This window comes from Delphinapterus leucas, chromosome 15, assembly GCF_059928025.1.
Source record: "Delphinapterus leucas isolate spDelLeu-1000000601 "Yukka" chromosome 15, BTC_Dleu_Yukka2, whole genome shotgun sequence".
Taxonomy (NCBI): Eukaryota; Metazoa; Chordata; class Mammalia; order Artiodactyla; family Monodontidae; genus Delphinapterus; species Delphinapterus leucas.
Window position 1 is genome coordinate 84706173 of NC_143143.1, and position 13534 is coordinate 84719706.

At 47.7% G+C, this 13534-nt stretch overlaps 1 protein-coding gene across 1 annotated transcript in view; it reads left to right on the plus strand.

The window, feature by feature from the left end:
* The window catches only part of ZNF831 (zinc finger protein 831), a 148716-nt gene extending 135400 nt beyond the window's left edge, over positions 1 to 13316 (plus strand). The window contains exon 6 of the mRNA XM_089897126.1: positions 13174 to 13316. Within this exon, the coding sequence (XP_089753252.1) occupies positions 13174 to 13301 (128 nt within the window). The 3' untranslated portion in view covers positions 13302 to 13316. The remainder of the gene's footprint in view (positions 1 to 13173) is intronic.
* Positions 13317 to 13534: the final 218 nt, after the last annotated feature.

A 13534-nucleotide genomic window follows, 5' to 3' on the forward strand; every position in this document is an offset into this window, starting at 1 on the left:
GTGGGTGGGTGTACATTGATCCCGACTTGAAACTTGACCCCCACCCGCAGGCATTTCATAGGTAACTTATGCAGAATTCGAATGATTTTGTACCACAAGCCTTCTCCTCCAGCCAGTGAGCACCTCGGCAATACCCTGCCCATTGCTCACGTCTCAAGAAGTTTTGTTGAGTAAACAGATGAGCTGGTGGGTAAATGGTGTTGGGAATATGGGAGTGACCACGGATGTCTGGATCTGTACCCTCCCGCCCTTATCAGTGGGGAGAAGTGGCCCAGTTGGGTTGAATCACAGCTAGATTCTCTTCTCTGTCCTCTTTTCTGGATCTTCCAGCTCTAAACTTTGGATCTCCCCAGGTCTCAATCTCCAGATGTCTTCTTGGTCCACATTTATTTCCAAGATGAGCTGATCCTGAAAGCTTTACATGCAATCCATCTGCTGACAACTCCCAAATTCAAATCTTCAGACTGTAGTTGAGTCTCTGAGCCTTTCTGCTTCTCAGTCTCCTCATCTGTAAAACAGGGATAAAATGACCTTCCTTGCTGCTGTGTATTATCCACATTGTGTGTCAATATGCAGCACCTAGCAGGTGCCCAGCAAGTGGCAAGCATTATTTTTAGTTTCTTTATTAAGTTTCAGCTATAGGAAGCCCCCAAGATCAATTCTAATAAGGAATACTTGGGGGGAAAATGAAAGCAAGAATTAAAATATTGTAGATCCTAGCATCTCCTGGCTGTTCTTAAGTGATAGAGGGGTGGGTAGGAGGTCCCAGGGCTGGACGGAGGCCCTCCCAGGACTCTGGGTTACAGAGTTGGCCTCCAAGATAACTCTCCTCTCTTTTTCACCCACAAAAACTTTTCTATAGGAAATGTGCTTTGAGTTTGAAGTAGAGATGAGGGATGGAATAAAAGAAAGAAACTAGTTGAGTGCTAAGGGAAAGGACTTTGGGGTGTGACCCTCTAATCTTGGGGTATAGGGGCTGCCCACCCCTTAGTTTCAGTTTCTGAAATGGCATGAAAAATTCTCTTCACTCAGAATTCCACGCATTCCAAAACACGTCTGCATCCACTCCCTCTTCCTAAGTTTCAGGCCAAAATCCTCGAGGGCATTTTGAGTCCTTTCCCTCACTGTTCTCTTGCTTCCCAAATTCAATATCACAAAATCCAGTTGGCTCTGCCCCCAGAATATTTTCTGAACCTGATTTGACCATGATTCTTTACTGCCACCACCCTGATCTCAGATTAAGCCATCATCATCTCCTGTTTGGTCTGTTCAAGCCTCTTAACTGGGCTCCGTGCTTCAGTCCTTGAAATCAAAAATCTATTCCTTACCTGCTGCTAGAGGGCCAAGAGCCACAGAGAATTATTCTCAGGCCTGGAAACCTAATGGAAGTTGCCCTGCTGGATTTCTAACTTGCTTGGGACCAGTGACCCCTTTATTTCCCACAGTTTCTCCTTTTCGGAATGGCAGTGTCTGTTCCTATACCTGTCCCACCATTGTATTCTGGAAGCAGATAACTTGTTTCCTAGGGCACAAGTAAGCAGGTGGAAAATGATTTTACCCTGGGATAGATCATAACCAATGTCTCATCCACGCTGATTTAGATGGTGAGATGCTGGACTTTTGAGTTGTTGACATTTAGATGAGATTTGGGACTAGAGTTGATGCTGTAATGGGTTGAGATTTGTGGGGAATTGGGGTTGGGGTGAATATGTTTTGCACGTCAGATGGAGCCAGAGGCCAGTAGTGGGTTGACTGGTAATGCTCCCCAAAAGACATGTCCCCAGGGAAACTGTGAGGGTGACCTAATTTGGAAGAAGGGTTTTTGCAGATATAATTAAGAGATGAGATCATTCTGGATTAGGGCGGGCCCTGAGTCCAATGACAAGTGTCCTTTTAAGAGGCTTGATTCCACCCTTGCTGGTCTTTGCACAACTGCTTTGCTTGTGAGCAACTGGACCTGGGAAGTTGAGGGGCAGCTGGTGCCTGCAGCAACCCTCATAAGGTCTGGTGGCATTGTCATGGGGTCCTATTGATGCCCCCTTGCATGTTCCCAGCCTCTGCTCCCAAGACGGTGCCCTTGGCAAGTCAGTTCTGGCTGGAGACAGGCACACAGGTCCCCAAGCCCAGGGGATTCCCGCCTTCTCCTCCAGAGGAGGGGCTGGGTTGTCTTATCTTTAACATAAACCCCAGATACCAGAGCACGTCTTGACACCAACCACTCCTTGTTCACATATTTTCAATGTCAGCTCAGTTCTGCAAACTCACCTGTTGAGTTTCAGTTGGGCACCATCACCTGCCAGGTACTGTGTGATGCTGAGGCCATGAAGGTGACAATGACATGGTCCTCACACCAAGGAGCTCGCCTTCCATTAGCGGGGACATGCCAGGGCAAGACCGCTACTGCAGAGGAGGGAGTGTGAGAATCTGATGAAAAGCCTGGGTTTGGTGTCAGACAGACCTGAATTGTGGCTCCGGTGCCTCCGTTTTTTGGTTTATTTTTTTCAGCTTTCTGACCTAAGGCCAGTTACTCGATCTTTCTGTGCCTCAGTTTCCCAGATAGCAAAAAAGGGATCATATGGATATCTACCCCATGGCTGACATGAAGATCAAAGGAGATGAGGTAAGGGAAGAGCTTAGCCTGGTGACTGGTACATAGCGGAGAATCAGTAAACGGTAGCTTTTAATCTTAATAATAAGTTATGATTTGTACTCAACTCGGCAGAAACCCGCCTCCTGGGTTTCACATCTGGCCATGCAGAGGGTGAACTGTATCCCCTCCTGTGCTTGCATCATACTCAGTATCACTGCAGTGGAAAGCTGCTCCAGAGATGCATTTTGGGAGCAAAGAAGAATTTTGGGGTTTGAGATGGAGCTTCTGGAGTTGTCTCCAGACTGTGTCCTGTGGTGCCCCTAGGTCTCCTGGAAACAGACACGATACATCGAAGTTTTCAACTTTATAAATAATCCCTACACTTTGCAAAAGGAGTGATTCCAGGGTTGCTTTCGCACCAATGTCTGGGCGTGCCTGGCTCGGGTTCCACTGCTACGCGGGTCAGCAAGGCGCTCTCACGGGGAATCAAGGCTTCCTGGGTGATGGGAACAGAGGGCGGTGGCAGCACTTGACCCCGGCAACACCCAGGCAGCCCTTTGGAATGAACAGGGCGCGGACCTCCCTGGCCACACCCTCACCCAGGATCAATCAGCTCCCTGGGAGGCCGGCCTGGCCTTTGCCCAGAAGGACACCGGGTGGAAATTCCCAGGGCCCATCTATCTCCGCCAGGTGCTTGGAGCTGCTCTCCCATTGGCTGCCCAGACCTGCTCATTTGCATGGCAGGGATGTTCCCTCTCACCTGTTCTCCCCTCACCAACACTGGGCGCTTTCCCAGGAGGTCTTCTCTGATTCCTCAGACCAGTCTGGCTTGCCCCGTTCTAGCAACTTGGGCTCATCCCTTGCAGCTGTCGTCAAAGTTGTCACCTTGCTTTTGTTGGACTGATGCTTCCTGCCCCACTGAAGTCTAAACTCCGGGAGGGACGGGACAGTGTCTGAGACAAGGGAGCATTCATAGTGAGTGCCAGAGAAATAAACCTTGAGCCACCCCCCCCAGCAGGCAGGCTGTGGGTCTTGGTTGTTAACACCGTCACCGTCAAAATTGCAGCAAAAATAAAGCAGCTTAGGGTTGTCAAGGTATGATGAGTTATCGTTGCACAAAGCGCCATCTCACTTAAAATCCTCCCGATCTTGCTGCGAGCCGGTTAGGGGTCATTCTTGCCTCCGTTTCTCCAAGGACGATACAGGTCTGGTGCTCAGAGCCAACACTTTGAGTGGCATCTGAACTAGTGCTGGGATGCTGACGCCCTCGCCCACAGCTACCCTGCAGGTGTGCCCAAGTGGGGCGAGTGAGAAAGTCTTAGACGGTGCAGGGAACATGACATTGACACTAATCACCTCCTGATAAGGCCACTCCCGAGTTCTATTTCAATCCTGATTGCCTCCAAGACAGTCAGTATCTCTTTGCCAATAGCATAGCCTGGGCACCTCCCTAACACTTGCTCACTTCCCTTTTCTGCAGAAAGAGGGCCAGCCAGGAGCTGAGAGTCTTTGGCACACGATCAGGTCTGGTTAGATGTTGCATGATGCTGTTTTGTGCTTTCATTAGGTTTCATTTTATAGTTCCTTTCTCTTTATGGCCCATGAGACTGGCGTCTGTGTAGCTGATGCCATCTCTCTAAAGCAAAAACTTTGGGGAAAAAAAGTTACAGGGAAAAAGGAAGAGATGGAGTGACTAATGGTAGGGGAGTCCCCAGCTAGGGCAAGAATCGTGGTGGTGGAGTGTGTGTGACAGCCCTGCTGCAGGGATCACATCTGAGAACCAGCCTTGCATCTTCTGAACGCCCATCACCCACACAGACTGAGGGACACGACTTAGCCCTGATTGCATTGTGCTCGAACAATCCCCTGTCTTTTCCTTCATCTCCCTGGCAGATCACAGGCTTTTAAAGTGCAAAGACTGTGTCACACTTCTGCCTGCCCCTGGGCCCCAAGCACGATGCTCCTGAGTTGCCGGTGATGGATGGATTCATCTCTCCTGGGTTTAACAGTGATCACATGACTGTTACCTGAATTCAGCATTTGACACGAATTAATCATTTATTCATGGTATCGAGGAAAAGGCAGACAGGGCTCAGAATTTTCTTACCGCCAGACTTTCCAGGCATCTCATTCCTTCCGGAGCTATGGTAGCCACAGCAGGGAATGGGGACAGCTGGTTTACCGTAGGAAATTTGAGCTGCTGAGAAGGTTAGAGAACATGGGAGGGGATGAAACCTTTCTAGAAAACTCAACGTGTAACCAGCTCTGGTCAAATATGTACATATTTATATCTCAGTTTCTTCTATAAAACACTAACCCCAGCAGGGATGGTGATGACTGTTGCCAGAATGCTCCATCAATTAGAAAATATTGATGTCCCAGGCAAAGACACAGACCCACCACCCTAGAACAGGAAGTCTTGGCCGTCCATGTGCAGGTCTGACTCAGGTGAGGCTGACCCAGTGCCTCAGGTGATGTCACCGTGGACCTGCTTCTCTCAGTGGCCCCATCCTATCTTCCATGGAGGCGGCTTCTCTTCCCCAGAAGCCCCAGCAGTATTGCCTGATTCATCACTGGCTCTGCTTGGGTCACGTGCCCACCCCTGAACACGTCGCGTCTCCAGAGGGTGGGGTGCCTTGGTTGGGTTTTAAAGGCAAGCAGGCCTGGATTAAATCCTGACGCCCCTCTCTCCCGCAACCGTGAGACCTTTGGCAAGTCACTTCCCCACGCTGTCTGTTTTCTCCCCTGTGAAATGAGGATGTAACCGCTCACAGATGAAATGCTGGTACCCACGTGGCAGCGCTGTCACGAGGATTAAAGGAGAGAATGCACAGAAGGTGCCGAGTGCATCTGGGGAGATGCTACTCCAGGCCCTGGAGTACCTACTGAAGCCCCAGCGATGAACAGGGAGACGTGGTCCATGCCTTCCAGCAAGGCCACGGGGGCACCAGACACTCACCAGGTCATCACAGAAATGGGCATTTGGTCACAACTCTGAAGAACACTATAAGGGACAAATCGGGAGTCTCCCCAGGAGCATCAAGAACGGGAGACCCGGGCTTCCCTGGTGGCGCAGTGATTGAGTGTCCGCCTGCCGATGCAGGGGACACGGGTTCGTGCCCCGGTCCGGGAGGATCCCACATGCCGCGGAGCGGCTGGGCCCGTGAGCCATGGCCGCTGAGCCTGCGCGTCCGGAGCCTGTGCTCCGCAACGGGAGAGGCCATGACAGTGAGAGGCCCGCGTACCGCAAAAAAAAAAAAAAAAAAAAAAGAATGGGAGACCGCACTCAGCTTAAACGGGGAGGGGAGTGAGCCGCCCTGGATCCGGGCTCGGAAGGCAGATCAGATGATACTGTGGAGAGTAACTAACAGTCTGGACCTGCTGCCCTTCCTGGAACATGCCAAGTTCATTCTCGCCGTGCTGTTCTGTCTGTCTGGAACGTTCTCCCGTGTCTTCGCATGGCGTGGCTTTCTCCTTCAGCTCTGGGTCTCTGCTCAAATGGCACGTCCTCAGAGCAACCTCCCTCTCCACTCCGTTCGAAACGGGGCCCCTCTGATAAACCATAATGGAAAAAAATATGAAAAAGAATATATGTATATATATACACACATACATACGTATCACCGCGTCACTTTGCTGTAAGGCAGAAATTAACGCAGCATTGTAAATCAACTATACTTCAATAACATTTAAAAACTAAAAATAGTAAAAGAAACGGGGGCCCCCTCCCTACCCTCTCTGTCACTTCTACTCCTTCACCTCATGCATTTTTCTTCATAGGACTTATCCCAACCCAAATCCATATGAATTAATCATTTGTATGTTCATTGGTTATCGTCTTTCTCTGATAGCCTGCAGGCACCACGGGAGCATCCATCTCATTCAAGTCCTAACATCAGTATCTAGAATAGTATCTGGTTCCTGACAGTTGCTTCACAAACGGTTGTTGAATGAATAAAGGAACACACTTAGGACCCTTTTAAATTCACTTTCACTGTGACACCCGTGGACATCTCTGGGAACTAAGAGTTTAATCCTAAGGTTAAAAAAAGCAAACTGTTTCCATTTCCTCCCCCAATTCATCACCACGTCCCGGCCGGAGAGTTTGCTGCGTCTCAGAGCTCTTCATCTCTGAGAAGGTATCAGGTTAAATCCTGGCCTCTCTGGATTTCTGAACTTGAGTTATGACTTCCAGACTCAGTTCATTACTCTTTTGTTTAACTGGTGTCCAGCTGCGGCGGCTTCTCTTGTCTTTTAGAAGGAAAGCGTTTTTATAGGAGAAAATGTGGAGCCTGTTCAAAACGCGATTGTGAAATTTCTTTCGGAAGAAGGTGCATCCGTGCCATAACTTGAGTTCTGTGGAGTCCCTTCTTTATTCTAACTTTGGAAAGTTCCAGAATCAGGCAGCCCCTTAGGATTCTGTCCCGCCTGCCCGCCCCTCCCCCCCCGGAAACTTCCTCTTCCTCCCATTTGTTTTCATGCCTGTCTCACCCTTCGTTTCCTTACTTCTCTTGGAAGTTTGGACGGTCCCCCAGGCGCACAGGAGACTTAGATGAGGAGAAAATTGCTTGATACACAAGGGAGCTTAGGCAAGTGGAGTAGATCTTTTTTTTTCTCTGACCCTGGGAACAAAAGTTTAAAGATTTCCATCTAAGGAAGTAAAGCTAGCTGTTTGGAGGAGAAAAAAAAACCCAAACTTCAAGAACAGTGAATCACCTGTAGTCTGTAAATTCCTCTATTTGTAATCGCCAATTCTGATGTTTGGCAACATTGGCAACTTAGGTTTGGAGCCCAAGGTCGTGTCCGACTCAGCCGACTTTTGCAGATTTCTCAGGGTCAATTTTACCTACCATTTTAGGCGTGTTGGAGGATTTAAGTTCCTGCCTGTGGTTGGTTGCTAAGGGGTCCAATTCTTCATGCCTCCCTTACCATGCCCTTGACCCTGTAACCTTGTAGTGTCCTCCCCAGTCTTGGGCTTGCCAAGGGAGTGGCTTTGGCCAATGAGATGCTCACAGGTGTGGCAACAACAGAGGCTTGAGAAGGGTCGGCGCATCGGGTTTTCTCTCTCTGGAGCCCCTTCTACTGCCATAGGAAGGACATGGCTGGGCTGGGCTGCTGGAGGGTGAGAACCACGCGAGCAGAGCTGAGTCATTTTTGTTGTCTCAGTGAAGGTCACCCTGGCCCCCCAGCAGTCGGATGACCACTGGATAGATGAGTGAGATCAGTACGATTGCAGAGCTGCTTAGCCAATGAGTGCTTCCTGGACCGATTTTTACAGTTACTACACATACTATTGTGTCGCTAGGTAATGAAAACGCCACCCTCAGAGGACTTCCAATCGATCGGTAAAGCCTGCACACAGCGGTAATTATTACAGCTACTACCACAGCTGGATAACATGTGTGAAATGCTTATTTATTTTGCGCCAGGCCCTATATTCAATGCTTTACCTATAGTCTCTCATTGAATCCATAGAGCAGCCCTACTAGATGACTACTACTTTTATCCCCATTTCAAAGATGAGGAAGCTGAGACTCAGAGAGATGGAGTGACCTGGCCAAGGTCACACAGCTAGGCAAGGTTAGGGGGCGTCAGGATTTCAGTTAGGTGCCGTTCAGTTCCAAGCCCCGCAAGTGTTCCCATTTGGCTTGACTGCAAGTCTAAATGTTTCAGCAGCTCTAAGAGATTCAGAAGGTATTCCCTTTAAACATGCAAATCAGGTAGAACTTTCTAGAAGGGGCAGCATTTGGGCTTTAAAGCGGCTTTGGGCAGGATCCGTGCCGTGAGGTGAAGGGAATGGAGGAAAGCTTTGCGAATATTTTTATTCCGCATACAGATCAAGGCGTCTGACAGCTGCTGGAATCAAGCTTCCCAAATGCAGTGATTGGTTGCCTTTGGTGGACATGGGAACTTACCCCTCTGTGAGCTTTAGACGGCTACAGTTTGTGAGAAATTCCTCTGATAAAAGTCAAGGCTACTTCAAGGCAGGTAAAAGGGGCAGGTGTGTTTGTGGCATGTTGACTTAACTTGTTCAAAAGTATCTCGCCCATTAATCGGCTGGGATGCCTGAAATTCCCACCTTTAGGTAAAGCATTGGAGGTAAGTTGAGAGTGGGTATGTGAGACAGTGGTCTGGGTGGAGGCTCTTAGGAGGGGGTGGGAAAGGTATGAGTTGGAGACATTGCTGAAGGAAAACAGACACTGAAATGTAGACCAGAGATTCCCAAACTAAATCTGCTTCTGCCAAGGGCTGAGGCTGGAAAAGGTGGAGTCTCTGTGCCCTTCCATCAGGCAACGGTCTCTCTATGGTTTGATGCTTGTGACAGGCAACCACGAGGCTCTGGGCTGGCACTGCATCTGATGGTTGTATAACATGCTGCTTCACGGTTCAGCTAGCTCTCCCAGCCCCTCCTGTGCAGTTCCTGTTACCACAAGAAATGGTTTTAGAACAGGCACTCATGTCTTTCGCCTGCTGGAAGTATGGAACATCAGATGTTCTAAAAAGTTTAAAATATTTATTTTGGTAGTCCTTCTCATTCCCAACCAAGTCAACCAGCATGACGTCTTGCTACTCTGTCTTGACGCAACCACCAGTAGCCACATCTACTGCCAGTTGCTACCCACTGATGCCTCACCCCTGCATCAGTTGTCTTGACAACTGACTCCCATTTCACAATGAGTTAAGACAAAATATATCAGTATGAATTTGACTGCCAGTGGCAGAAACCTAATTTGAACTGGCTTAAACAAAGATGGGAATGTAGTGGCTGATGTAGGTGAAAAGTCTAGTGTACCATGTTGGACCCGGGGCTCAAGACTTAGTCTCATCTCCCTACTTCCACTTTGTACTTCTGCTCTTTCCATATTGGCTCCATTCTTGGACAGACTTTTTTTCCCTCATGGTGACAAGATGGCTGCCAGCACCTCTAAGCTTCCATCTGGCCCTTTCAGCACCTCCGTGGAAAAAGAGAAGAGTGTCCCACTCAAAGTCCCAGAACTGAATCCCATTGGCTCTGATAGGGCTGGGCTTAGCTCACGGGCTTATATCTGAACCAATCACTATATTCAAGATTGTGTTAATTTCCTCTTGCTGCTGTAACAAATGACCACAAACATAGTGGCTTTAAAACAAAGCAAGTTTATTATCTTACAATTCTGGAGGCCTGCCTATCTCAAATATGATGTGATGCTCTGATTGGATAATCCAGAGACACAAGCCTGGTCTTGCAGCCCCACCCAAACCATATAGTGTGTGGAGAAGCTGTTTTCCAGGGGAAGATGTAGTCCGAACCAGAGCTGGAGGAACGGGATGGCCAAGGGGCAGCAACAGCAAGCATCCATAACAGAAAACACAGGAAAGAACTCTTTTAAACAAATTTTTTTAGACTCGCTGTCAGATTTCTTTTGGGGATCGACTAATTTCTTTTAGCCCTTGAGCACATGGAATTGGCAGGGCTGAAGTTTGGAATGCACTGTGGTAATTCTATTTCACTGAGAACTTGAAAAACAATTTATGTCGCTTTTAAAGCAAGGAATTTGGAGCCTGGTACCTCCTCCAGTGGATCCCAGTGACCACAGGAAGATGGGGAGGTGCACAGCTAAGACTTGGGCAGCATGGAAAAGCACTTAATTATCTGATTTCTGGGCAAGTTCAGGGTTTCCACTGATGAGGCCAGGCGAGAGGAAGAAACTCCAGGATAGTGGAAAACTACATAACGTATTATGTTACTCTCACTTAAATCCCCTCATTTTAAGGGAAAACAATCTTCAAAAGAGTCATAAAGCACATGAAGAGGCATCTTGAGGGGATGCTTAGCTAGATAAATCACAATATTCTTAACAGCTGGATGTCTCGTCAAAATTTAAGCGAGAGGTACAGTCTCAAAGATACATCCACACATCTACCAGCTTGGAAAATGTTAACGAAAACGAAACAGGAGGACCCTAGCCATGCAGTTGGCTGAGTCGCGGAAGTGTCCTGATATATCCCTTCTCTTAGGGGGGCATTTGATGGCAGAGACAGCAAAGGGTGACTAAGGAGGGATGGAGGCTCGAGACGGGGAGAAGGACCCTTCCTCAGTGTCCTCTGCCGGGGAGGCGAGCCGTCTCCATTCCTTCCCGTGACCTTTCATCAGAGATTATGGGAATAAAGAAACAAGACAAATGGAGGAGCAATGACTCGTCGATGACACACGGAGGAAAATGGGTGTGATTATAAACACAGGGTATGAGATCTAGAAGCAGCGCTGCCTAACGGTTAGGAACTGTGTCCCTGATATTGGATAGAACTGAATTTGAATACTGACTCTGTCACCTAACAGCTGTGTGATTGTAGAACATTCACTTTAACCTTTCTGAGCCTTCATTTTTTCATCTGTAAAATGAGGATAATGATAGTACAAATTGTGCTATCATAGGTCAAAACAATGATTAAAACCCTCACCACCAGCTTGTGAATTGTATGTTTGTTTCCTTTGCATACTGCGTAGCCTGGAGCCCAGGAAGACTGGTAGTGCTCCAGCCAGGATTGTTTTTCAGGTGAAAGCGACAGAATCCCGAATCAACTTTAAAAAACTAGAAACTATGAGCTTTTACAAATGAAAAGTACAGGGTGAGTGTGGATTTCAGGCCCAGTTGGATCCAGTGGCTCAAATCAGGACACAACCCAGCTTCTCCAGCTCATCTCCATTTTTAAAACTTAAATTAATTTAGAAAGGAATTTATATTACTACCACACATGCCATAAGTGAAAGATAAATATAAATTTAAATGCAATGAAAACGATGTTACAAAGTCCTAAGTGGAACAACAAACCCCCCCAAACAATCCAATTAAAAAGTGGGCATAGGCAGGGCTTCCCTGGTGGCGCAGTGGTTGAGAGTCCACCTGCCGATGCGGGGGACACGGGTTCGTGCCCCGGTCCGGGAGGATCACACATGCCGCGGAGCGGCTGGGCCCGTGAACCATGGCCGCTGAGCCTGCGCGTCCGGAGCCTGTGCTCCGCAACGGGTGAGGCCACAACAGTGAGAGGCCCGCGTACCGCAAAAAAAAAAAAGGGCATAGGGGACTTCCCTGGAAGTCCAGTGGTTAAGAATCTGTGCTTCCACTGCAGGGGGCGCAGGTTCGACCCCCTGGTAGGGGAACTAAGGTCCTGCATGCCACGTGCTGTGGCAAAAAAAAAAAAAAAGATGGGCATAGGACTTGAATAAACATTTCTCCAAAGAAGACATATACAAATAGCCAATAAGCACACAAAAAGATGCTCAACATCAATAAGCATTAGAGGAAATGCAAATCAAAACTACAATGAGATACCCATTAGGATGGCTACTATTAAAAAAAAAAAAAAACCCAGAAAATAGCAAATGTTGGGGAGAGTACGAAAAAATTGGAACTCCTGTGCATTGTTAGTGGGAATCTAAGATGGTATAGCTACTGTGGAAAATGGTATGGTAGTTACTCAAAAAATTAAAAGTGGAATTACCTAATGACCCAGCAGTTCTACCTCTGGGTATACACCCAAAAGAACTGAAAGCAGAGTCTCAAAGAGGTATTTGTACACTCATGTTCAAAGAAGCTTTATTCACGTTGGCTAAAACATGGAAGCAACCCAAGTGTCTATTAACAGATGCATGGATAAGCAAAATGTAGTCTATCTATATGATGGAATATTATTCAGCCTTAAAAGGGAAGGAAATTCCGACACATGGATGAATGTTGAAGACATTATATTACGTGAAATAAGCCGGTCGCAAAAGGACAAACCCCGTATGATTCCACTTACATGAGGTACTTAGGGTAGTCAAAATCAGAGACAGATTGAAGTAGAATGGTGGTTGCCAGGGGCCGGGGAGGGAAGGATGACGAGTTAATGTCTCACGGGTATAGCACTTCACTTTAACAAGATGAAAAGAGTTATGGACATGGGTGTTAGTGATGGTTGCCCGACATTATGAGTGGACTGAACTGTACACTGAAAAACGGTTAAGATGGTAGATTTTACATTATACGTATTTTAGCACAACAGCAACAAAAAAATGAGAAGAAATCCTAGCTAGATTCTGTGGCCTGCTCAAGGCTCTAAGCACAAAAATGTTAGATTGTTAGAACGTTAAAGACACATCCAACTGAGGAGCCTCCTGGGCGCAGTCAGAAGGACTGAAGGAGTGGAAAAGGGGAGACCTTTCTCACCTGTGCGTGGCTGCTGTTGAGTGTCATGGCAGGTACACCTCCATCATGGTCCTCAGGTTGCTGGAAGGACCAGTTAAAATTCTCACTCTTCTGACTCTCCAGCTGACCATACTCTCCTTCTCTCAACTAGATTAGAAGACTCTGAGGACGGGCCAGTGCCATGCTGGTATTCCGTAGCTACGCGTGCCTTGCAGGCTCATCCGGGTGGGGCAGGTTTTAGTCCAAGCTGTGGAAGGCAGCAGACTCACTGAGTGGTCCAAGAGCTCTGACATCTCCTGTGTCTGAATATACCAGGAAACTGCCCTCTACCCCTTTTCTCTTTTTAGCTGGTTAGTATACTGTATTTTCTATTTCTCCAGCCATCCCCCAATCCAGGATTTTTTCATTTTGTAGGCGATGAATATTTTAAGTCCAAGGAGAGAGATGATAACAAAGCGATCCAGATTCTAGCCCGGCAGGAGCAGAAGGTAATTCTAGTCTTGGACTTTTCTAATTTTCAAAACATGCAACACAGAAAATGAGGAAGAGGCCCCTGTAGAGTATTTGTCCTGTTTGGTGACAAATGACCTTAAAAGATGTTATCTTTCCCTCTCCACACCTTGACTTGGACTCAGGGACTGGGTAGGATGGAAGGGGGCTGGAGGTGATGGAGAAATTTAAGCCTCAGCTCAATTCTGGGGACTCGGGTACCTTTCTAGTTACTACAGCTCTATGACAAATTGCCCAAAGCAGAGTGGTGTAGAACAACCATTTC